This window comes from Panthera onca, chromosome A3 (genome assembly GCF_046562875.1).
Source record: "Panthera onca isolate mPanOnc1 chromosome A3, mPanOnc1 haplotype 2, whole genome shotgun sequence".
NCBI classification, from domain to species: domain Eukaryota; kingdom Metazoa; phylum Chordata; class Mammalia; order Carnivora; family Felidae; genus Panthera; species Panthera onca.
The window spans coordinates 37,774,952-37,799,751 of record NC_138341.1 but is presented as its reverse complement, the minus strand read 5'-3'; the positions used below and the strand labels follow the sequence as shown (position 1 = coordinate 37,799,751).

At 43.4% G+C, this 24,800-nt stretch overlaps 1 protein-coding gene and 1 long non-coding RNA gene across 3 annotated transcripts; one reads left to right on the top strand and one right to left on the bottom strand.

The window, feature by feature from the left end:
• Nucleotides 1-2,700: 2,700 nt before the first annotated feature.
• On the bottom strand, nucleotides 2,701-19,288 carry SLC20A1 (solute carrier family 20 member 1). 2 transcript variants are annotated; one of them, XM_078444716.2, is made up of 11 exons: nucleotides 19,088-19,288; nucleotides 18,015-18,628; nucleotides 17,728-17,868; nucleotides 17,455-17,540; nucleotides 12,695-12,791; nucleotides 10,130-10,249; nucleotides 7,840-8,109; nucleotides 7,160-7,718; nucleotides 5,741-5,926; nucleotides 4,669-4,753; nucleotides 2,701-3,667 (listed from the first exon to the last, which is right to left on the bottom strand). In XM_078444716.2, the coding sequence occupies exons 2-11, from the start codon at nucleotides 18,358-18,360 to the stop codon at nucleotides 3,512-3,514; spliced, it is 2,046 nt and encodes a 681-aa protein (XP_078300842.1). In that variant the 5' UTR covers nucleotides 18,361-18,628; nucleotides 19,088-19,288; the 3' UTR covers nucleotides 2,701-3,511. The 2 variants fall into 2 exon arrangements, with proteins under 2 accessions (XP_078300842.1, XP_078300843.1); XM_078444717.2 differs by having other exon boundaries at nucleotides 19,156-19,286.
• A 55-nt stretch (nucleotides 19,289-19,343) lies between these two features.
• LOC132692498 (uncharacterized) lies at nucleotides 19,344-24,434 on the top strand. The gene is made up of 4 exons (XR_013554733.2): nucleotides 19,344-19,425; nucleotides 21,447-21,612; nucleotides 22,902-22,996; nucleotides 23,110-24,434. It is a non-coding gene; the product is annotated as an uncharacterized LOC132692498 (long non-coding RNA).
• Nucleotides 24,435-24,800: the final 366 nt, after the last annotated feature.

The window sequence follows — 24,800 nt, the reverse complement described above, 5'->3', positions numbered from 1 at the left end:
AGTAAGTCCTATGAGGAAATCAGACAAGTGGTACTAAATGGATTAGTGACAAGAACCTAAAAAAGACCACTCCACAGAAAAACAAAAACTTGTACAGGAAAAGTGATTACAATATATTAACTATAAGACTCGACTTTTAAATACTCTGAATATTATTCTTACCAAAATTAAGACCCAATTATACAGTTAAGGTGGGAGGTTAAGGTCTGTGTATGGTAAAAGTTGAAGACAAGTAGAACTACAAATCATTTTCCACTATGGGAAGTCAAGAACTGAAAGCTGGAAGGGCCAAGTGGTTACACAAATGTATATTATTCAGCTACACACAAATACTCCAACAAAAGAACAGAGTGGAGTAGCATGAGGAAAGGGAGAGATGGTGGTTGGAATCCCATTTCTGTTACTAGCCTTGCTGAATCACGGGACTCCTTAATACGCACACATACAGCCTTGATGTTAAAAACTTTAAGATTTCGGGGCACCTGGGTGGCTCAGTCAGTTAAGAGTCCAACTTCAGCTCAGGTCATGATCTCACAGCTCGTAGGCTCGAGCCCCGCATCAGGCTCCGTGCTGACAGCTCAGAGCCTGGAGCCTGTTTCAGATTCTGTGTCTCCCTCTCGCTGACCCTCCCCTGTTCATGCTGTCTCAAAAATAAATAAAACGTTAAAAAAAAAAAAAAGTTGCATGCTGTACTGAGCCAGCCAGGTGCCCCTAAAAACTTTTTTTTTTTTTTTTTTCTTCAAAAAAGGCAAAAAAGGCAATGGGGCACCTGGGTGGTTCAGTCAGTTAAGCGTCCGACTTCAGCTCAGGTCGTGATCTCATGGTTGAGCTCTAGGCCCACATCGGGCTCTCTGCGCAAAGCCCACTTGGGATCCTCTGTCCCCCTCTCAAAAATAAACATTAAAAAAAAAAAAAAAAGGCAACATTGGGGGCACCTGGGTGGCTCAGTCAGGTTAAGCATCCAACTCTTGGTTTTGGCTCAGGTCATGATCTTGCAGTTCACGAATTCGAGCCCCACACTCTGTGCTGTGGAGGAGCCTGCTTGGGACTCTCTCTCCCTTTCTCTTTGCTCCTCCTGCTCCCTCTCAAAATAAACTAACTTTAAAAAAAAAAAAAAAAAAAAGGGAACATCAGGTGACTGGACAGTTCAGTCAGTTGGGCATTCTGACTCTTCATTTCAGCTCCGGTCACGGGCATGCAGCCTGCTTGAGATTCTCTCTTCCCCTCTGTTCCTTCCCCACTAGCTCTCTCTTAAAAAAAAGCCAACATCTATTCTCAAGAAACACAGGCCAAGGTTCTGTCAACCACATATCCCTGGCCCATATCGGACATTACTATACATGGAAATACAAACTCCCTCTGGTTTCTTCCTAGCTTTTGGGGTTCCTCTTCCCCAGACCTGGCTGCTCTTCCTAGAGAAGCACATTTTTGATTCAAGTATTTTTCTGCTGTTCTCTCCTGAGCCAAGGGGAAATGCTGAGGAAGGTTACTATTCTCCATTTTATCACAGGGAAGATAGGATCTGGGCTTGTATAAGGGTCATATAGCACCATGAGAGGAAGCCAGTACCAAAACACAAGAGGGTCTCCTCCAAAACCTTCAGTTCAGAGATTAATGCTAGGTTCCCCTTTACCATACATAGCCTCCTCCCTCCTTCCTCAAACAAAAAGTTTCAAGACTACTTTCAGCCAGTCCCAAAGGCTAAACTGATGTTCATTCTCTACTAACATGTAATATTGGGAAAGATACAGTTCCCCGAACAGATTCTATCATCTGTGAAAGAATATTAAGACCTGTTTGAAGAAATCTTGAGGATTAAATGTATATAAAAAGCTGAGCACAGTTCCCGACCTTAAATGGTGAACACTGACTGAGCCATTCTATGGCATGTATCCAACCAGTGATCTAATCTCTTTCAGGCATAGGTCAAGCAGGCATAACTTCATCTGGTACAGTGTCGCTTCTCAAAAGCATCCTCCTAAAACTTAACTCTCAGGACAGTAACTATCTACCTAGTTTGCAAAGCAATGCACTTTTCACTAACAGTTCTGACCAAGGGTAAAAGGGTCAAGACTCAAGAACAGAGAGAATTTTTAAATAAGCTGAGCTACACACCACACCCCCCCATCTGTCTTAGCATCCTTCATAATAGCAAAGCTAGGAATAAATATTTGGTAAAATAGTCCATCCAAACAGGAAAACAATGAGTAGATTTATACATGCTAGCATCGAAGTGTCTAGGTTGTGCTATTGAAAGGAAAAATGGGGCACCTGGGTGGCTCAGTAGGTTAAGTGACCCACTCTTGATTTTGGCTCAGGTCATGATCTCAGTTTAGGAGTTTGAGCCTCGTGTCAGGCTCTGTGCTGACAGCCCAGAGCCTGCTTAGGATTCTCTCTGCCCCTCCCCCCACATGCACTTGCAAACGCCCCCCCCCCCCCCGCCAAAACAAATAAATAACCTTTTAAAAAAAAAAAAAAAAGGAGGAAAAAAAAGGAAAAATGTCAAATAGTTAAACAGTGCCTATGGAGTTATGTCATGTATGTTCTGGGATCCCGAGAAACTTAACAGGGAGGAGTGGGGAAGTTTAAGTTGGTCGGTAGTTCTCATTTAAGATATCCACACTCTGCTAAGAATGGCATAGGGCTAACTGATTTGGAGCCCAGATGCTTCAAATATGAACAAAAACCATGAGAACAAAATTTTCTAAAAACTGTAGGCTTTTTTATTCAGTTAAGAGGTAGACAGATGAACATGGAAGGCTGTCCCATTTTACTTGCCCAAAGTTCATATTCCACTTCATTCATCCATCCCACACTGCCAGAAATCTTAAATAACCACAACTGCCAGAAGGCTTTTTCTTCCTACTTCTTTTTAGCAATAATAGTCAATGAATTGCTTGCAAAGAAGTTACTACTAACTTAAATCTTCACCGTGTCCAAAGAACCTCGTCCCTATAAGAAGTTCCCACATATGCCAATGGAACCTGCCACTACCGGACAGGAGGGCAGAGTACAAACGGCTCTATTTCTCTAAGAGACTACAAGGGAAGCTTCAGTTATGTTTCTGTTGTTAAGTCCCTGTGCATGTTAGGGCAGAAGCTGGTGAAACCACCAAAGCAGAGCACACTGTGTCAAATGGCTCTGAATGGTTTAAAAAAAAAAAAAAAAAAAAAATCACAAGTTATCTTCAGAGACAACATTAAAACATAATGGAATTGAAGCCTGATACAAAAAGTAGAGAATTATGTACAGGAATTCACAGCCCAGAAGGAAAAGGGACCTTAATAGGAACCAGTGGAAACCTGGCTATTTTACATAGCTAATTTTGAGACAAGTCATATTTAGCACAAAAGCAATTATAGCACAAGTAACACTTCCCTCCCACAGCTCCCAAACTTTAAAAAGACTCTTGCCGGTCTTCTGTAACACTGTGATCATTCTTCAAAGGAGCAGGAATGTGTAAGGTGGCCCCAAACATTGACAGGAATTTTAATCTCAAACAGCTTCACGCTCAGAGGATGACATATTTGAAGACTGCCATAATAGCAGCACTGATAACGCCAGAAATGGGGACTGTAACAAACCAGGCCATAAAAATGTTGCGGAAGAGTCGCCAATCAACAGCCTTTTTGGATCGGAGCCAGCCAACAGATACAACAGAACCCACCTAGCAGAGAAAGGGAATCAAGGAAACTGATTAGTAAAGGCCAATGGCATTTTGGTAACAGACACATGACCTTATTTATGTAGATAAGGAGCCCCAGACTGCTGGATGAGACTGATTCCATCAAAGATGGTTTGTATTAAGAAGATTACTAATAAGAAGATAAAAACAATATAAAAATCCAATCATTAAGTCTGTGCCAATTGGGGTAAAATAGGAGAACACTTCCTTTTTCTCTTCTGAGCTACTGGAATTTAATCAACTACTTTAATGAACTACTTTAATATTGAACCACTTGGGGTGCCTGGGTGGCTCAGCTGGTTAAGCGTCCGACTCAATCTCCGCCTCAGGTCATGATCCTGCAGTTCGTGAGTTGCAGCGCAGAGCCTGCTTGGGATTCTGTCCCCACCCCCCAAATAAATAAACTTAAAAAAATATATTGAACTACTTTAATAAGAAGTTATTTTAAGTTTTAGGTTTTCCAAATATCATTTCAGAGGGAGGCAGATATTAGACCTCATAGCCAGTGACCTAGAGATATCCTGGAAGAAAAAGGATAACTGACAGACTCCATCTTTTTAAGATCAACCAACTTAAATTGCCTTAAGGAAGCCAGTTTCTTCCTCTTCCCACAGTTAATGCATGGCCATCACGCAAAGTCTGAATTCAACAAGTTTCTTCATACTTCAATTCAGAGAGTCTCTGAATATATTCTTTCCATAAATAAACTGCCCTTCAATGTCCAATAAGCCTCACAGACTTGCTAACCAATACAAAAAGGGCTTTTGCATCATTTGGGGAAAACCTACATCATTTGCTTAAATAAGCATACTAGACCCAAAAATTGTAAAATGTAATAAGCCTTTACATTCTTACAGTCTCGTCCTGAACTTGTGAACTCTTCAAGACTCCAACTGTATAAAACTTTCTAAACCACAGTTTCACACTTAAAAACTCTCTCCATATTATTAGAGCCATTCAACAGACACAATATGTTTACTTACTTTACAATGCGTTGTACTGATGGGAAGACCAATATTTGATGCAATTACCACAGTGAGGGCAGATGCCAGTTCAATACTGAAGCCACTGTAAACATAGAAAGATTAGTTGTCAAGAATAGAAACTGATATTTTAATAAGCTAACATTATCTCAAAGTTAACACAATCTTACTATGCTCTGATACTCGGTGACAAAACCTTCACTAACAATCTTTAATTCGCTATAGCTCCTGAAATATACTTTAAATCAGGTTCTCGGGGCACCTGGGTAGCTCAGTTGGTTGAGTGTCTGACATCGGCTCAGGTTGTGATCTCACAGTTTGTGACTTCAAGCCCCACATCAGGCGTGCTGTGCCAGCACAGAGCCCACTTTGGATCTTTTGTTCCCCCCCTCTCTGTTCCTCCCCCATTCACACTCTCACACTCAAATAAAACACTAAAAAAAATTAATAAATAAATCAGGTTTAGGCGCCTGGGTGGCTCAGTTGATTAAGCATCCAACTTCGGCTCCGGTCATGATCTCACAGTCTGTGATTTCAAACCCCGCATTGGGCTCTGTGCTGACAGCTCAGAGCCTAGAGCCTGCTTCGGATTCTGTGTCTCCCTCTCTCTGACCCTCCCCTGTTCATGCTCTCTCTGTGTCTCAAAAATAAATAAACATTAAAAAAAAATCTAAGTAAATATATCAGGTTCTCTTCCCTCTTCTCTAATGTTTTGAGGTTTTAAGGTTTTCTGGAAGCTCGTTATTAAAGTTTGCACTTTTATTTTGAAGAATTTAATAATCAGTCTCAGCTCCCAAGTAAAGACAAACTATACATAGCTATTCACTCCACACACACCTTTCTCAGAAAAGCTGTACTGTTAAGAAACCACTGGAAATTAATATTTGACCAAAATTATGTTTAAGGGCCAGACAGTATGTAAAACCTACAAGTTCACACAATGAGAGTAACATCAGGAACTTATATAAGCTTGGGTTACTTTAGATGAAGAGTTGTGTGGTAACACTACACAGTACTATGAACCTTAAGAAAATGAGCATTAATCTTTCTAAGACCTGCTTTGCCAACTTACCTAGAAGGTGTGATCGGTGTCAGATCTTTCCCCATGGTCTGGATAACTCTCCTTCCCCAAACCCACAGACCAATACAAATACCAACTCCACCATAGAGCAGAAGCCATATCGGTGTTGCCACTTTTGAAGAAACATCTCCTGTGTCATAAACCAGATATAAAGCAACCAGAGGACCGATGGCATTGCTGAAAGAAAAAAAGAGGATGAAGATGATTTTTCAGGCAGAACTAGAATTTCGCAAGATCCAGTTTGCTAAATGACCTACTAGATTATTCAAAGCAAAGCTGGCAAGCTCATCCAAAAGAAATAAATGAAACCCCAACATACACAGCAGAAGAAAATAAAAGCTGCTCTCAGAAGAATCCCATGCATTTGGTGGCCTATCTTCCAATAGGTAGCCTAAAAAAAACGCAGGTTCCAATGGCCAGTTTACAAACCACAAGACTAAGGCTAACAACTAACAAATTCATTCCTTAGGGACAGTGATTAAGTTTTTCATCTTACACTCAGAGAATTTACTATCAAAGAACTGGATCCTATCTCAATAGACAAGACCATTCTTTGTAATCTCTCTAAAGAAAAAAATTGTACTGCCTGTTTAATAAGTCAATAACTCCTCCGACCTCATCCTTTCTAGACTATTTAGTGTCCCACGGGGTGGTATGAGCAGCACAACCACAAGCAGAGCCTTATAAAAGGGATAACGTGATATAAAAATAGAAAGTGTGGTGGGGGGTACTTGGGTGGCTCAGTAGGTTAAGTGTTCAACTCTTTTTTAATTAAAAATTTTTAAACGTTTTTATTTTTGAAAGACAGAGCTCAAGCAGGGAGGGGCAGAGAGGGAGACCCAGAATCCGAAGCAGGCTCCAGGCTCTGAGCCATGAGCACAGAGCCCAACGTGGGGCTGAAACTCACAAACTGTGAGATCATGACCTGAGCCAAAGTCAGACGCTTAACCAACTCAGCCACCCAGGCACCCTTAAGTGTCTGACTCTTGCTTTGGCTCAGGTCATGATCTTATGGTTCCTGAGTTCTAGTCCCATGTCAGGCTCTGCACACTGGCCAGGAGAAGCCTGCTTGGGATTCTCCCTCTCCCGGGCCCTCCCCTGCTTGTACTCGCTTCCAAAATAAATAAATAGGGGTGCCTGGGTGGCTCAGTCGGTTGAGCGTCCGACTTCAGCGCAGGTCATGATCTCATGGTTCGTGGGTTCGAGCCCTGCGTCGGGCTCTGTGCTGACAGCTCGGAGCCTGGAACCTGCTTCTGATTCTGTGTCTCCCTCTCTCTCTGCCCCTTCCCTGCTCATGCTCTGTCTCTGTCTCTCAAAAATAAATAAATGTAAAAAAAATTTTTTTTAAATAAACAAACTTAAAAAAAAAAAGAAAAGAAAGCGTGAGGCTGAGATTCCAAGTCAACTGACCTGACATCATTTCCACCATGGGCAAATGACCCAAAGCAGGCTGTCAGGATCTGCAGGAACTGGAAGAGGAGAGATACCTCCGGTTTATCCTGGTCATACCATTCTTCTAGAGAGCTGCTACTTCCTTTTCTGTCACCCAGACCCATCTCTGCCTTGACACTCATGTCCATCTCAGATGCCGAGTGAATATCAGACACAGCATTGCAGTAACTGGTGTAACTATCCATTCGAATTCGCTTCTTGCTCTCCGCGTTAGGCCATGTCAGCTTCTCCATTTCTTCACCTTTCTGTTCACCTTCTTTGGCACGGAATGAATCCAGAGGCATGCCACAAATTGCCATGGTGTAGGAAGTATAGCTATTATTGCGCCTCAAGGGTTTGTCGCCAGAGTCTCCCATGCAGTCTCCCACCTTGGCAAGATGTAATTTATGCAGCAGCTCTTTGTATAAGCCAGAATCTTTATGCACGGTATGATACTGATAGTGGCCACTGGAGTTCATCTGGTTACTGACGGCTTGATTGAACTGAACAAGGTTCCCATTAGGCAACTGAACTGCTCCTGGCCAAGACCAAAACAGTCACATTAAATACAAAGACCATCAGATCCAAACAGTGAGCCCCCTCACCAGTACAGGTAACAAAGTAAAACTCTTATTTTCCCCACTGAAGAAACCACTCACCATTCATGGCGCTGTCTATGCTGGTTTCCTCTTTCAGGTCCACACTGGGAAGCCTCTCTCGCTCTGGAGCTTCCTCCAAGTCTCCAAGTTTGAATGAGACTGTTCTCTCCTCCACCACAGCCCGGAGGGGCACAGTGGCAGATCCTACCTCAGAAACGGGACTCCTGGTTTCAATATCACTGACAGACAACTTTGTTTCTTCATGGTCTTCTTTCAAGCTATTCTTTTTTTCCATTAAGGGGCTTTCAGAAGGACTAGACTTTATTTCTCCTAGAAAAAACGGGGGATTTTTGTTTGGTTTTGACCAAACTAACTTGTTCCCCATCTCCCCTTTCCCCCCACCTCAAAAAAATCCAACTCAAAAATATATTTCAATGAAAATTCTGGATAATATTCCTGTCTACTTCATTTGCCATATCTCCTATCTTTCCTTTGCAAAGATATAGCAATGCTTCAGGGGTCACAAGCTTTTTCAGTAAAGGGCCAGACCGTAAAATATTTTTTTAGGCTTTGTGGGCTCTGTTGTGTATTCCTGTCCTTCACAAGACAAAGATTGTTGTTTTACAAGGGTAAAAACCATTCTTAGTTCCCTGCTGACCCATTCTGAGGTGAAAGATACCTCAAAGCATGAGGCTGACAGACTGAAAGTTTAGACTGCATCTAGTTTATGTTCTTCTTAAAAAAGGAATGCCCCCAAATTTCAGTCCAGGAGCTCAAGTAAAGCAACAGAGCTCCATGCAGGCAACTAAAGATGACAACTTGAATTCCCACCTCCTGAAACAGAGATGTGCCTTATGGTTCTACCTTATGGTTCTAAATGCCATGACTACACAGGAATATTTATTTTCTGCCCATCCTACCGATGCCCAGTATGTTTACATGTTCATTCAGGCATCACAACTAGGCTACAGACTAGGACATAAAACATTATCAAGACTTGTATCATCTTCTCCCAGACTGGGGGAAAAACGAGGTCAGAAAGTGGTGCAAGCCTCGTTCCCACTGTCCGCTCAGCACAACCAGACTAGCAAAGACCAGAGCCTCTCAGAGGCGTCTCAGTGCAGCTGCATGACGCAGCACTCTTCCTAAGGCCTCTGCAGTCTGTGCATCCGTCCACTTCCGAACAACAAACTTGAAATCACTAACCAAGCATTTGCAGATAGAAAGGGCTGAGATTACTTTAAAAGCTCTCAGCCAGTAAGGAAATGAATACAAGGTTTAAATAAGACTGATGCTAACCAAAATTTATTGTATTTAATTATACTCTACTACCGTGTGATAGTAATGATCTAAATGATTCCTTCATATTAACACTGGAAAATGTCTACCTCTAGAATCTGTGCTATAATTCTGAGAATTAACGAAATCTAAAGTCAGATATAAATATGTGACTTAGCTTTACAGGCCCAAATCTGAAATTACACACAGAAGTAGTTCAGATAAATGTTTCTTGAAAATATTTTGTATTTACTCCTTATTTTATATTAAGATATCCTCACACTTCCCAATTAATGTAAGCTACATCTCTATATATTTCTGTCACCAGCAACTGATGTACGGTTAAAAAAAAAAAAAAAAAAAAAAATTACATTAAAGGCCCAGTTTGCCCCTAGCATATGTCAAAAATCTCTTATAACTAAGGGCGCCTGGGTGGCTCAGTCAGTTGGGCGACCGACTTCGGCTCAGGTCATGATCTCACAGTCCGTGAGTTCGAGCCCTACATCGGGCTCTGTGCTGACAGCTCAGAGCCTGGAGCCTGTTTCGGATTCTGTGTCTCCCTCTCTCTCTGACCCTCCCCCTGTTCATGCTTTGTCTCTCTCTGTCTCAAAAATAAACGTAAAAAAAAAAAAAAAAAAAAAAAATCTCTTATAACTAGGTCTCAGGTCATTTCAAGTCAATAAAAACAGTTTGGGCAGGGGCACCTGACTGGCTAAGCCAATTAAGCGTCCAACTTCCACTCAAGTCATGATCTCGCAGTCTGTGAGTTCAAGCCGTGCATCAAGCCCAGTGTCAGACTGCTTGGGATTCTCTCTCCCTCTCTGCTTCCCTTCGCCCACTTGCACGCGCTCTCTCTCTCAAAATAAAAAAAATTTAAAAACCTAGTCTCTCTCTCTCAAAAAAAAATTAATAAATAAAAATTTAAAAACCTAGTTTAGAACAATAAACCCATATTTTGAAATCTCATTTAAATGTGTGACTTCGCCAATCTACCCAAATAGTGAGTTTTTGTACACAAGAAGTTAACAGACACATTGCTAGTTAAAACAATCTGCTACAATTTGTTACTTACGTTCAATTTTTCTCTTCATCCTGGGACATACAAAGAACCAGACGATAAGGGCACAGAAAACTGCACATCCCACCGAGATGAGGATGGTGCCCCACAGAGGAAGTTTGTCAAAGCCCAGCACTAGGAGATAAAATGGTGCATCTTGAAAACCCCAGGGCGACAGCCCCCTGCAACAACGTGTAAACCCTCCTCGGGGGGACTCTGGGGTTCCCCCCAAGCCAGCCCATCACCCTTTACAACTGCTGCCAGCCTTAGGTCCACAGGGTTTATTGTACTGACTACACAAATTCAGGAGAAAAATCCAATGGTCATCTGAAACCCACACCTCCACCTCTGGCCCACTCTCCACACCTACTGGATTCAAGTCCCCCAAGTTCCTTCAAAAACTAGCTTTTTTCCCTTTCTTTGTTTAGAAGATAAGGATTACTATACTCTGAGGATCTGCAACTAGCTATGAAAAAAAGGAAGCATTCCACTCCCTAGCCTCCACATGGTAGCTGCCACACATTATGCTTGCACATACAGATTTTAATGTTAAAAAAGGGACCCTAAGAATCACATTTGTCATACTGATAAAATTTTCTGTGGAAGTTAATCGAATCCATTGTACTAACCTCCAGCAAAAACCTTTAATAAGATTATCTCTTAGGATACATTATCAAACTAAGATACAGAAAACCGGAATATTATCTATCAAAAGATAAGGATAGTTCAAAGGACCATCTTTCACAAAAATAGTTTAGTGGTAATTTCATTAACAAGGCATATCTTAGAGACATGCCTACTTTTCACATGGCTTTGGGATCATTAATATCAGTCCTCATGTGCTTACCCCTTAACTGCCAATAGGCTTCAAGCCACTAGCCTATACTAAGGACAGAAGCAAAGCACTACAGAATTCTATTTAAGCCTGTAAGATGTTATAATGATCTGTAGTTCATCCACAAATAGCTTGGCTACCTGCAGTTCTTTTGCTTTATTCTGCTAGGAATAGATTACCTATAAAATGGAAAATCTATTGCCCCCCAATGATTAATATTTAAAAATCAGATGTAACCGTGGTCCCTTCAAAACTAAAGTTCTATAGTGACTACAAATCTTTCCATTTTAATTCCTATCAATTCTGACCATGTAGTCACACAAACTAAAATATACATGAAGCTTAATTAATCTCTATCACAGTTTAAATCTATGTTCCAAGCCAAAAGGGGAAATGAGAAAGGGAAATTTTTCTTGTAAATGATCCACAAAGAACAGAACAAAAATATCCCAAGTTCCTTTTTCAAAAATGATTGCAAGTTTAAGTTTCTAATTTCACTGAACTATGACCTTTGCTGCTACCAGATAAAACATCTGTGCTTAGAGTGTCACAGGAGACTTTAGTTTAGCATGAAGAACTCAATTTAAAACATAATTGGAAATGTAGCATGCAAGCTTTTCTTTGCCTGTACCATTTGGTGAGGAGTCTGGTATCCCCTAAGTAAGATCAATATTCTCATAAAGTTGTCCATTTTCTTCCCTAATTATTCCAAGAATAAAGACAAGGTTAAAAATACTTAGCTATTTCCATTTTTGGCCAGTGACTTACTACTTCAGTGAAGTTTAAGAACCAATTTACAATCCATTAATCAGAAACCAATTTAGTAGGCTCCAATGAGCATTAAAAAAAAGCTAAAGAGAAGTATCTGAAAACATGAGGACACAGCACATAGTAAGGGTAAGTAGCTTCTAAATACTATTCTAGTTTTCTTTCCCTCTCTGTCTCTACGTGCACATATGTCTTGGGCAGCAACGTACAGTGTATTTTTTCCAGTGGGTCACAGTTAAAAGATCAAAAGCCACTCGCCTGACCATCAAGTCAAAAGACCCTAGAGAGCGAACCTGAACTGATAAAAAGCAGGTACTGTCAAGTTACAAGTTAGTAATCTTTTTCAGTTGCTAAATTGAACACGGATCATATTTTTATCCATGCTTTGCCTTAGTCCCAAAATAAAAGTAATCATCCCAATCTTTATATCCTCACAAATTATTTTTCCTCTTAGCTGCATGAATTTCTTCTTCCAAGTGCACTTAGATCAGGTGTTTAAACATCCCAACTCTTCTCATTCAAGCAGATTCAGGGAAGTAAATTTAGTGCTTAGAAACAAAAGTAGCTCCATTTGGGAGAGAAAAAAGAGAATATCCAGCAAACCAGTCCTAAATGACTGATTATTGAAGACCAAATATAACTAATTACTCTTCAGCAGTTGAGGTCAGTATCAATTCCAGTTATTTTTAGCACAGAAAGGAGAAAGGGAGGGAGAAGATCATATTATCGGTGGATCCTGTGAAGACTATAAAGAGTAAAGGTCTGTAGTGATTTAGAATCTGAGCAGGTCTCTTTGGTTGAAAAACTATCTAGGTTAACTCAGCATACACTAGCCTGCAGCCTTCTGAAATGGGCGCAGGCCAGCCACCTTCTAGGAGATTTCAGCCCTGTAAAGCAAAAAGGGGTAAATTGGGCATTTAATGCAAGTCTTATAAACAACGTTAAATTCACATTTAAATATTTTGATATGTACTTACAAGGTGCTCCAGTATACATGATGGAAAAGAGGTTTATTCCAACTGTGCAGGCATAGAAAACTGGCAAAGCTCGCAAACCATTAGGAACGGGATCTGTCTAAAAAAGATTATCAAGATCAGTATCTTGAAAGGTGTTATAAAATTATGTTAACTAACTTGAACTTAAATTTTAAAAAAGGGGGGGGGGGGGTTAAGTTAATTCATTTCCATAGAACTTTGTAAAAGGGCAGGTTCAGGAATTACATAAGGCCAGTTAATGGTATCCATAGTAGTAGGAAAAGCCCAGTTGGCCTTGCTCCTGAAAGTCTCCTTACCAAGGCTGATCTCATCTTTTATATCTACCTGAATTTAAATTTGTGTTTGTTTTAGGTTTTTTTTTGGGGGGGGGGGGGGTGCTATTTCTAACAAAGTCACCTACACCAGTGACTGGTAATGTCTCAAATAATGTTTCAACACCCAGCGTCCTAAGGTACCTGACTGTCCAGATGTAAATCCGAGCATACACCTGAGATGTACTATACATTTGTAAAGGATATCAAGAAATAGACTATGAGATGTCAGGACATTTCTCACCATGCCTGCAAAGATTTCTTAAAATCAAAACATGCAGAATTACCTGCAACAACAATCTTATCTAGACATTAACAAATACACCACTATTAATGACTTACCAAAGAGCTAAGATAAAAATCAATTGTACGCTAAGTTACCTCCTCATTCAACAGACTGTACCAAACACAATCCTGGGCACTAAAATATGGGAGTGAATGAGAAAGTTCCTGCCCTCAGAGAACTAACATTTACATTCTAATACAGAATAACGTAAAGTAGCAATAAATGCTATGAAGAAAATAAAGAAGGGTAAGGAAGAGGCAGTGATGGAAGGCAGAACACACTGGGAATTATCAGTGGAACAAAGACACAAACCTGGTAAGTCAACAAGCCATGTACATACATAAGGGGGGCGGGGGGGGGGGGGGGGGACAACACAGAATATTGCAGACAGAGATATCAGCAAGTGTAAAAACCCTGAGGCAAAAAACTCAGGAATTGCAAAGAGGCCAGTGTGACTGGAAATAAAAAGAGCTCCACTTAGAACAAATGTGTATTAATTCTACAGGAAAACACCCAGGTCAAACACTTAAAGAGAACACAAACTTGAATATATGGGAAGGCTAAACTATGAAGATGTTATCCTAAAGGTTTAATGCTGTCTGGATAGCAATCCAAAAGAAAATCTTGGGAAAGAAGAGAAAGATCCAAAGTGCTTCTAAAGCTTCTAACTAGGATAATCAACAGTTGGGAAGAGGGAGGTAGTGGCTGAAGACAAACACAACAGAAGAGAAAGGAAAGATGCCATTCAAAATCAGTAGAGATGGGCCCTCACTGAAAAACACTTTGAATTTTAGCTTCCCATGAGGTGCCTGGGTGGTTCAGCTGGTGAAGCATCAGGACTTTTGATATGGCTCCGGTCAGGTCGTGATCCTACCGGTGTTGAAATCAAGCCACAAGTTGGGCTCCGTTGTGAGCCTGCTTGGGATTGGTCTCTCACTCTCTCTGCCCCTCTCTCCCACTCTCTCTCTCAAAATATTTTTTTTTTAAAGTTAATTTTAGGGGCACCTGGGTGGCTCAGTCAGTTAAGGGTCCGACTTCAGCTCAGGTCATGACCTCACAGTTTGTGAGTTCGAGCCCCGCATTGGGCTCTGTGCTGGGCTCTGTGCTGACAGCTCAGAGCCTGAAGCCTACTTCAGATTCTGTGTCTCCCTCTCTCTGTTCCTCCCCCACTCGCACTCTGTCTCAAAAATAAATAAAGATTAAAAAAAATTCAAAAACTTAAAAAAAAAAGTTAATTTTAGCTTCCCTATCCATACTTTAAATATATATAAACACATCAATAAATACACAAATAAATACGTGCTACATATAGAGAAATAGCCAAAATAAAAATGATAGCCTATACCTAGAACTATTCAGCATCCTGGAATAACTCAACAGTGTGGGACACACTCCAAGGGCAATCAATAAGCTATCAATTCATAAGATCCCCCCAAAATCAAAACCCATTAGAGATCTATAAACATTATGTAGGGACTTCTCTTAACAGATTTTCAAATACAATTTGGTAATATGGTATCAAATCAAACTAATTAGAGTTGAGAAATAATAGGTTTTATTTTATTTTTCTGGGTTTTATTTTTCTGTACAGTCCAATTATGTATTCCCTGAGGTAACCAGTATTTAGTAGCAGGGAAGGTAGTAAATGAATGATACTTGTGGTTTATTATGAAATACAAGCTCACCATCTTTTAAAAAAAGGCAAAGTTCATAAATCTAGGAACTTTTACTCCCTCCAGACTCGTCTCGGTCACTCGCAAGAGATAACCAAGGCTAACAACTTTATAAGATTTGTATTACTGTATGACCCATCTAACTACACACTTGGAACTTTATCTGGAAATAATGTAAATATCTCATCATCCAGTCATGTGAGATGGGAAGGGGGGCGGGGGGAGTCTTGGTAACTCCCCATCCCCAACCAGAATAGTTCATTGTTTACATACTGGATGTTCTGATAAGCCTCTAAAGAAAAAGGCTCCTCTGAGTTTGAAAAGATGTCCTAGATTTAATGTGATTCCTAACAAAAGGGAGACTGCTCAAAGACCCATTTTTCTCTGACTAGCATTTAAATAATAGGATAACTTTCCCTTTTCCCCCATTCCTTTATTGCCCCTAGCCTTTAAGGAGAAGTACCTCATCTCCACTCTGGATTTTCCTACTAGACTACCCAACACCCTTGGCACAGACATCAGAAAACAGAAAATTTTAAAAAAGCAATTTTAATGTTAATTTCCAAAACAGAATCTTAAGTTGAAAAGCAGCTTAATGGTCAAATATTCAGACTTTAACAGCCAGTACCCCCAAAGGTTACCAGCATAAGGATGTTTTGAGATTTAAAATCGAACAGTAACCACAACTATTCACATTCATCACCCAAAAACTCATTAGCAGATTGGACACAAGACTATGATGGGTCACAGGGAGGACAGGGGAGTTTGGAGGTAAAAAAAAAAAAAAAGTCCTCAAAGTCAATACTGCTAAACACTATTCCAATCATTCTTGATCATGCTCTCATCCTCATACCTACATAAAGAATATATTGTTACAAAGGGAATATATTTAACTCCAGCTCTCAACTGTGCGTAGAAAAATACCTGCCATGCAGTTCTCAAATGAGAGATACTGAACACCTAAAAATCCCTCTTTGCACCTCAGAGCACCACCATTTCCCCTCCAAGAAAGAAGACAAGTTTTATCTTGAGACATACAAAGCCTCTCCAGAATCAGAACAATCTGCTTCCCAATAAATAATCAACAAAGACCCAGTGTAAAGTTTCATAAAGCAGGAATCCATAATACAGGATCCTATGTATTCTCCTTTTTCTCTGGTATGGAGTAATCTATATGGCTCTAATAAAAATACTGAAAAATCTGATCTGTGACTACCAGTAAGCCTCGAACCTAAGCATCATGTTATCTATCATATGCTACAACAATTCCGGGGATCCGGCGGGTAGCTCATCAAATCTGCTTGCTAAATAAAACGGTATCAAACTTCAAGTCCATCAGTAGTAACAATGAACTATTTACTCTCAAATTCTAACCAATCTATAAATATTTCAATTTTCCAAGTATTCAACTGCTATATTCTGGCAGACTCAGGCCATAGGAAAGAACAATTAATGAATCAATTTACCATAGTGTTTCTACAAAGGCGCAAACCCTTCCCTACAAAAGCTTACAACTAGACCGAACAAGTGGGTCTGAATATATTCTTACCCCTTGGGACTAAGCTACCTATCTCTCTTCACTCAGATGTCTACAGTTTAGGAGCATTTTACAAACTTACAATGGGCCGTTAAGAGCCATTCACCTCAGAAAAAGGACAACTTTGTTTCCTCAGAAAAATGCATTTATTCTTACCAAGTAATTCAGTCCAGTGACAACATCCCTTGTCGTCTACATTTATTTTGGAGCCAGCATCAGACTTCTTGATAAAAGAAATGCTATTGGGTCCCTCAAAAGGGATTTTCAACTGGACAGGAAATTAAATGACTGTCTGGAATTTTTTTTTTTTTTTTTTTTTTTTTTTGAGGGCCAAGGGAAAAAACAAAAAACACCTTTACGGGCTCTTTTTACCCCATCTGGGAAATTAGAGTCAAGCCACTGTGAAATATAGAGTCCCCACCCTGAAGCTTATAACCTGGTTATGCTAATCAGCACGACAAAAGTTAACTGCGTGGAAACCCAAACTACTCAATTTAACTGTCGACTAAAAAAACATTATGTCAAGACACATTACGACTTACGAACCCCAAGCTCATAAGTCAAAATGGTCCAAAAACAAAAATAATAATAAGTCAAAATGGTCCATATATGTTGTTGATTTAGAGAAAACAGTAATCTACAAACACCTGTACAAAATCACCCTGAATAAATTTCCTTATTTTTTCATTCCCAGCTTCTCCTCTATTTCTTGGCACACCATATATTCATTCAATTTTTCCTTCCTGAATGCATTCTGGGCTATCGAAAACTTGACTTTTTCAGAGAGCTCAGCAACATACAAGAGGTGTACCGAACACAGACGTATTTTTTAACTTTCCAAGGCCACACTAATCACATCTACAAGAAGGCTAGCAGTCTGAATACCATTGAGTGTGACCCACCAAAGGTCATAAAAGAGGGGAGAGAAAGATTACCTTACGGAGGATGAATGCACGAACAAGGAAGAATAAAATTCCAGACATAATACCAGAAAGCAGTGGAGAGATGAACCAAGACATCACTGGAACAGAACACATTAAAAAGAAAAACGTCAACTGATGAAAATCAGGAACCAAAAAACACTTTAAGTTTTAGTATTCCATCTTCAAAACTTTCCATCCCTCCATTTTACACCATTTATGTCATATAATGCCATGGTAGCACATGACAAGAATAAAAATTAAAAAGCCATTTAAAATTAAACATACCAATTTTTATCAGTTCAGACCACTTGACACCCTCCTGCCCCTTTGCCACGAGGGAGAAACCGATGGTTGCACCAACAATACAATGGGTTCCAGAAATGGGAAGCTTCAAAAACGAAGCCACTAGTTGCCACACAGCAGAACCTGAAACACAGGCAAGTTTTATTAAGTGGCAAAATTCTCAGGAATGCAGTGCCTTCCGAAGAAGAAAACCTGAAAGGGAGAGCCCAAGTATGGAACCACCCGCTTGCTCACCCGCCACCAAGGGGCAATACATAAAAAGAACTTACCAAACATAGCACTGACAGAGCCGGCCATCAACAGCTGTTGGGTCGAGTTGTACATCTCCACGTCGATCAAGCCCTTCCTGATTGTTTCGCTCACTTTGGCTCCCAGAAGGACGGAGCCCACGGTTTCAAAAATACTAGCTAGGATGCAGGCTTGCTTGAGGGTCACTACACCTGAGCCCACAGCTGTACCAAACGAATTTGCTACATCATTGGCTCCCACGGAGAATGCCAAGACAAATGCAATAATGAAGCCCAGGATCAGCATCCATAGGTAGTCCATCAATGGACCAGAAGCAGCAGTAGCAGCAATAGTACTGGTAGTCAGCGTTGCCCCGGTAAATGCCATTCTCTAGACTAGTGGTTTTTATTAATTGTAAGAGAATTACTGAGCGGCTTTCAAGATGTGTAAACAGAATATGAGGTATCAAAAATGCTATAATAAATAATATATATTATATAAAATTAAATACTGTAAACTACGGCACAGAAACCGAGCTGGGGAGTTACTGCTATACGCTGCGTATGAGCATCTGTTGTCTGGGGTTTCTTTGGCTCTGGAGGGCTAAAAGCAAGGAGAATTCCATGGCGGAGAAGAGAAAGGACGCAAGTTCATCCTGGGGGGGGGGGGGGGGGGGGAGAGAAAATAACAATAGCAGCGCGCCCTTGGGGGAACCCTTGCGGCGCCCCACGAGGCTGGGGGCTCCGGCCTTGTCCTCTGGCCGCAGCCCACCGGCCCCGGCCCCGAGCCGGGCGCGCGAGGTGGTGGGCACGTGGCGCCGGGGACCTCCTCGTCAGCGCTCGCCCAGCCCGGAATCCCCCACCCCCACCGCCCGCCGCCGGCCCGCGCGCGCCCTCCCCGCGAAAACCGGAAAAGGGCCGTTCCCGCGCGCGCCGCCCGAGGACCGCCAAAAAGGCCCGCGGGCGGGCGGGATGGGGGAGGGAGGCGGACGGTAAGGAAGCCAGAATCCCCGTCCGCCGCCCACGCCGGCCCACCAGACCGCCTCCCGCTCGACGGCGTCGGCGCCTGGTCCCGCCGGGAAAGAAAGCCTTTCCAAGGTGGCGCCACCACTCACCAGAGGAAACCAAGGGCCGAGCGGAAGACCAGACGCGCAGGCTGCGGCGGCGGCACGGACGCACGCACCTGTGGTCGGTGAGCAGACGGCCTGGGGCGGAGGCTCGGGGATGGATCGACAGGGCTGGCGACCCACCCAATGAAGCACCCGCGGCGCCTCAGCGGCAGAGAAGAGAAAGCACGCAGCGCGCGCCGGCAGCCATCACTCTGGCGGCACACGCCGCCGGCCGCCACTTATAGCCGGCGCCGCGACCCGCGTGACCCGCAGCGCCTCGCCCCGGCTCCGGAGCCCCGCCCCCGGGGTGGTGCAGCCCACGCCTGCCCGGCATGCCCAATCGGGTGAGCCCTTCGGCGGCTCTCATTGGCCAGACCCGCGCCCGCGGCCACGCCCCCGGCGGGGAGCTTGTCCACGTGGGGAGGGCCGACCCCCTTTCTGCAGCCTCGCCCTAGCGTCAGTGTAGCGTCTCGCCGCTCGGGTTAGTTACTGGTGGAGGCCGTAGGGGACCCTAGCTGTGCCGCCAGAGGTCGTCGGGCCGACTTATAGGGGCGGCGACCAAGGTCATTCCTAGTTTCCCTTTTGCGGGCCCCATTCATATTGCTGACCGCTTCTCAAGCCTTCTTTTCAGCTTATTTAATGACCTGCCGCGTCCAGAGGCCACACCTGGCCGAGTTCCCTCCCGCCCGTCCAGTGACGCTGCGGGGGAGCTCGAGCCCTCTGGCTCTGGATCCAGTCTTGGCACGTTGTCGCACCTGTGACTTGCCCTTGGCCAGACAGGCACTGGGGGGGAGGGGGGGAAAGCTCACGTGGTCGCTTTGCTCCCGCAGTCATGCACTTGGGAGAAAACGGAAAGAGTGGAGAGTCACGAGAACCAGGTTGTCTCCCCGATTATAGCGCAGAGCCTCAGGAAGGCTGTGGGTCATTAATTTCCCTGTAGTGGACCTGTGTTTTCTGCGTGGCGGCTGTGGCGCTGGGAGGAAGGACAGTGCTTCAGATTCAAATCCTGACTTCTACTTGCTGCAGTGTGTCACCTTGAGCAAATTCCAGATCTTTCAGACTGCATCGTCACGAATGTAAAACGTTAACAGTCAGTACCTACCTTGTGGCAGGATTTAAATGAGTTAACGTGGGCGAATGAGACCAGAGCTGTGTAGGCACCGAACTCTAATTTCCGGTTTGGTCTTAATGTAAAAATGCCTGTTTTAGGATGTAGGAAAGGATAAAAGGGGATGTTCTCTTTGCATCCCGAAGCTTTCCTATTCTTTTGACATAAAAATTGATTTCTGGTCTCCTACAGGGTATATAATGTAGTTTTGACATTAATAAGATTTGCTGTGCACATTTGAGGGCATTCTGTTGTGCAGCTTAAGATCAAAAGTAATCATGCCTGGAGATTAAAGTCGTGGTTTCTTGTCAGGGTTGTAGTGAGATTGAAGAATTTCACCAGAAATACTTAACAGGCTTAGAATGTTCTGGAGCCCTCCCCACCTTTTTGACATCTCTAGCAGCAGGGCACTGAATAGCAGAAACAAAGATGCTGTAAATCATTGCTATGTCTGGGACATCTATGGAGGCTTGAACTACATGTGAGTATCCTCTGACCTACCTCGAACATCTGATGGAGTTCTATGAGTAACAAAGTTACAGAGTTACAAAGCTCTTGGTCCCAAGGTCATGTCTGAAAAAGAAAATTGCATGTCCGGGTGCAATGACCCTACAATGCAATTCTGATGTAATTCTGGCACCTTAAAATGTACTCCTCCCTCAACCTTCAGTTCATTTCAAGGTTATAAAAAAAATTGAATAAAAGGACTGATCTGTTAAAGGTGCTTAGTGTTCTGCCATTTAAAACAATAATTTGGGGGGGGGGTGTGAAGTAGGTGAAGGGGATTAATAGTACACTTATGATGAGCCCTGAGTAAATGTGTTAAATTGTTGAATCATCATACACCTGAAGCTAATGTAACACTGTATGTCAATTGTACTTGAATTTAAAAAATAAATAATAGAAATTTAAAACAATTTTCAAAGCAGTTATTTGTAAGGGAATTGTTTCACAGTATGTGTTTTTGTTTTGGGGTTTTTTTGTTGTTGTTGTTTTGTTTTCATTTTGTCCATGGGTGTACTTTTGCTCATCTGTGGTATTTAGCCCTTCAAGTTGGCAAATACTTGCTAGACAACCTCTTTGCGGGGGGGGGGGGGGGGGGGGGGGGGGGGGCAGCCAGAGTGAGTGAGCACAGTCCAGGCCTTTTGGGATGGGCTTGCAGAGAATGGTAGAGCCCTGGGGCAGAGACTCAGAGAATTCGTCATTACAGATGAATTCTGCCAACATCTTTAAGCTGGTCCTATCCTCCTTCCTTAGGACAACAGAGTGCCTCTGCCAACCAGACTATAAGAAGAGAGAGATGGGAGATTAGGGTGGGTCCTGGCCACCTCACCAGGGGAGAGAGCATCAGTGGAGTACGGCCCTTAGAGACCTGGACTTGTCTTGGTCCTGATAATCTTCATCCTCCCATAGGGGAGAAGAGGTAAGGCTCTGCCTATGAGAGAAGTTACAGAGCCTTGATAATGGAAAGAGGAGGTAAGAGGACCGCCAGTTGACACACAAATGGCACTGGTTCTGACCTTATCGCTGGACGTGGGAAAGAGGGCAGAGAGCATTTGGTCTAGTGGTTAAACAGACTGTAAAGCCATACTATTTGCTCTGCTCTTCACTAGTCCTGTGACCATGGGCAAATTAATTCTCTGCCTTCGTCATCTGTAAAGGGGAGATGTTGAGAGTCCCTACTGTTACAGGGCCATTATGAGGCCTCAAGTTATGTAGAGCCCTTCTAAAGTTCTCGCACATGGATGGTCCTCTCTCGGCATTCATGTTCTTCTTAAACTAGCTGAAGGCCTGGTGTGTGTGTGTGTGTGTGTGTGTGTGTGTGTGTGTGTGAGAGAGAGAGAGAGAGAGAGGTGTCAGAGCTGCCATCTGGGCCAAGCTTTTTCACACTTCTCCCACTGCTCAAAGAAAATGAGGGGCCACAAAAACCTGGGACCTTCTGCCACAGGGGGAGGGGCAGTGTGTAGCAGAGGACACATCGTGGGCTCACTGGCCTGGTGGTGGGAGGCCTGGCCCTGGCCCTGGCCCTGACTGCCCACAGGATCTTTGGTAGATCAGAGTTACTCCCACTAAGCTCACAAACCCAAGGGTCCCCCACCCATCCTCATCCTCAAAGAGCACAAAGCAATACAACCTACCACATGCTGCTAAACACCAACCTGGGCACTGCAGGTTTGGAGTTTTCTTGGAGGTGTTTCCATCTCTCACTCACTTGGTGGAGGCTAAGCTTTTGAGATCTGGGAAAGCAGACCCACCACCCCCTGCAGGCCTGCAGAAATGGGACAAGAGGAGGACGCGACACCACTTCTGCACTTTCAGAGCCCGAGAGACTTGCAGTCAAGGAAATGTTTCTGAGGTCATTGTTCAATGAGCATGAAGTAAGCATCCCGGAAATAGTCTGCTTGGAGGGGACTAACTGCAGTGGAATGGGAACATTGTGGAACAAGACCAGGTTCAAAGGCAATTTCAGAGGCTGTCCATTAGGATTTGGATGGAGCAGGGAAAAGAAGGCAGGAGCCTTTGAATAAATGGAAACTGCCTCCGCTCTACCCACAACTCCCTCCCACTTGGTTATGCTTACACATGAATGAGGTAGGAATTGCTGTGATTTCGACTGATGGTTTACAACTTGCCAAGCACTGTTTCAGGTGCTCTGTATCCTATCATGCGACACTCTCAATAAACTTTAGGTTGATGCACCTTGTTTTGCAGGCTGAGAAACTGAGGCCCAGAGAATGAAGCAACAGTTAAATGAGCGAAGCACTTAACAAACTTCAAGTCAGTAGGTGCCTTTTCTCCGGCTGTCAGTAAGTGCAGAGGCAACTATGATGCCCTAGGGTGTTAACTGTTGTTTGCACTTAACACATTTACTTCCCCCCTTCTTTCTTTCTTATTTTTATTAACTCTGTTGCTTTTACAGCCAGCATGTTAAGCTTCCTCAAACCCTGTTGGAATAGAAAGGGCATATCTAGGAGAGCTGACTCCAAGATTGTCCCCAGTTTCTCCAGAACAAGAAGAGGCAGGAAGTCAGGGGCACATGGTCTCTCCAAAAATAAAGTTGATAAAGTAGCCTGACCATGTCTCAGAGTTCCTGAAAAATCTGTTCTCTTGAGACTTCTCAAGAAAGGAAGTCTGTCTTCCACACACCTGTAGTCAATTCCTATAGGCAATAGGTTCAGAATTAATTAATTAATAATAAATAATAAGGACCACACATCACCATCACCACCTCCACTTTCCTACCTGCTGTGGATGTGGCTGGCCTCTGCCTTCAAACATTTCCTCACTTCCCATCAAATAGGACCGGGCACCAAGTATCCACAGCTCTGCCCTCACCAGGTCCAGGAAAAGTTCCAGACAAAGAGGGAATGTATGGGGAGGGTGCTTTCAAGCACCCAGAAAGCCAAGCTCTGATGTGGAGACACTGGTTGAGACTGGTCTCAGGCCAGTGTCCCATAGCAATAAAGAGCTGGATTTTGGTTGCATCAGGCAAATGGGTCAGTCCATTCCTCTGCCCACCCAAGGAGTGGGGGACAGGGCCACCCACTCCACACTTTATGTGGTTCCTCCCTGACTGCTCATCGCCTGGTCTCTTTCCTTTGGTTTTAAGTTCACATGTTTGGGCGTGATGTGGCTTAGGACCCAGACAGGGGGCAGAAGGACAGTTCTTAGAGTTTGAAATGGTCCTGAAGTCTCTGGTTTTCCCTTGAGCCAGCTTTAGGACAGCCCGGTGTTTTTGAACACTTGTTCAGAAAGACCTCTCTGGAGACCTAAACTGGGTCTCCCATTGTCTCCAAGGCCCACATTTCTCAGCTCTTACCCAGGAAGCAAGGAGGAAGGGCAACTTGCTGGAAACTTAGGAACTGTGTACAATGAAGATCCTGTGGCAGACAGGGAGGGGTGGGAGGGGAAGGTCAGCTCACTGCCACCACACCCCAGGACATGTGGTTTTAGGCTAAGAAAGTGAGTGGGCAGCAGGACGTGAGTCATTCACACAGCCATCCCAAGGACAAGGTAGAGGGGAAGGGCTTTAGGCACTGCATTCCTCCCCCTAGCTCTTCATTTATTCATTCACTCAACAAATAGTCTGCTATAGATCTGGCAGATCAGCAAGCTTGAACAGCCCATGCCTTCACAAAACACAAACTCCTTAGATCTAGAACTTCATGCCGAGGCCCGGCCATGAACGTAACAGCCAAGGAAGCAAAGTCAACCTTCTACTCCCCGCCCCCCCGCCCCCACCACGCACACCTCCCACTACTGTACTCTCATGGTTTATTTTCCAGTACACCCTTATTATCGTTCATTCTCTCACCAAACATTTCCAGAGTACAAGAGAGTGCCAGGCCACTCATCCCAGAGTCTACCCCACACGGCATAGCCTCCTGCTCTCCATAGGCTCCCTGCTCAGCTGGCCCAGAGCCCCCTCAGTCTTCTGATTGCCTCAGCAAGAGAAAGCTCTCCAAGAACTCCACAGGGCCCCATGGGTAAAGCTGGAGGAAAAAGCTGTCTGACTTGGGGGAGAGATGAGAGCCTGGGCAGGCCCAGAAGTTCAGGTGTTTGGAGCCTCAAAGTGGGACTTTAGCTGTTGGAAGCGGCTTCATGGGACAC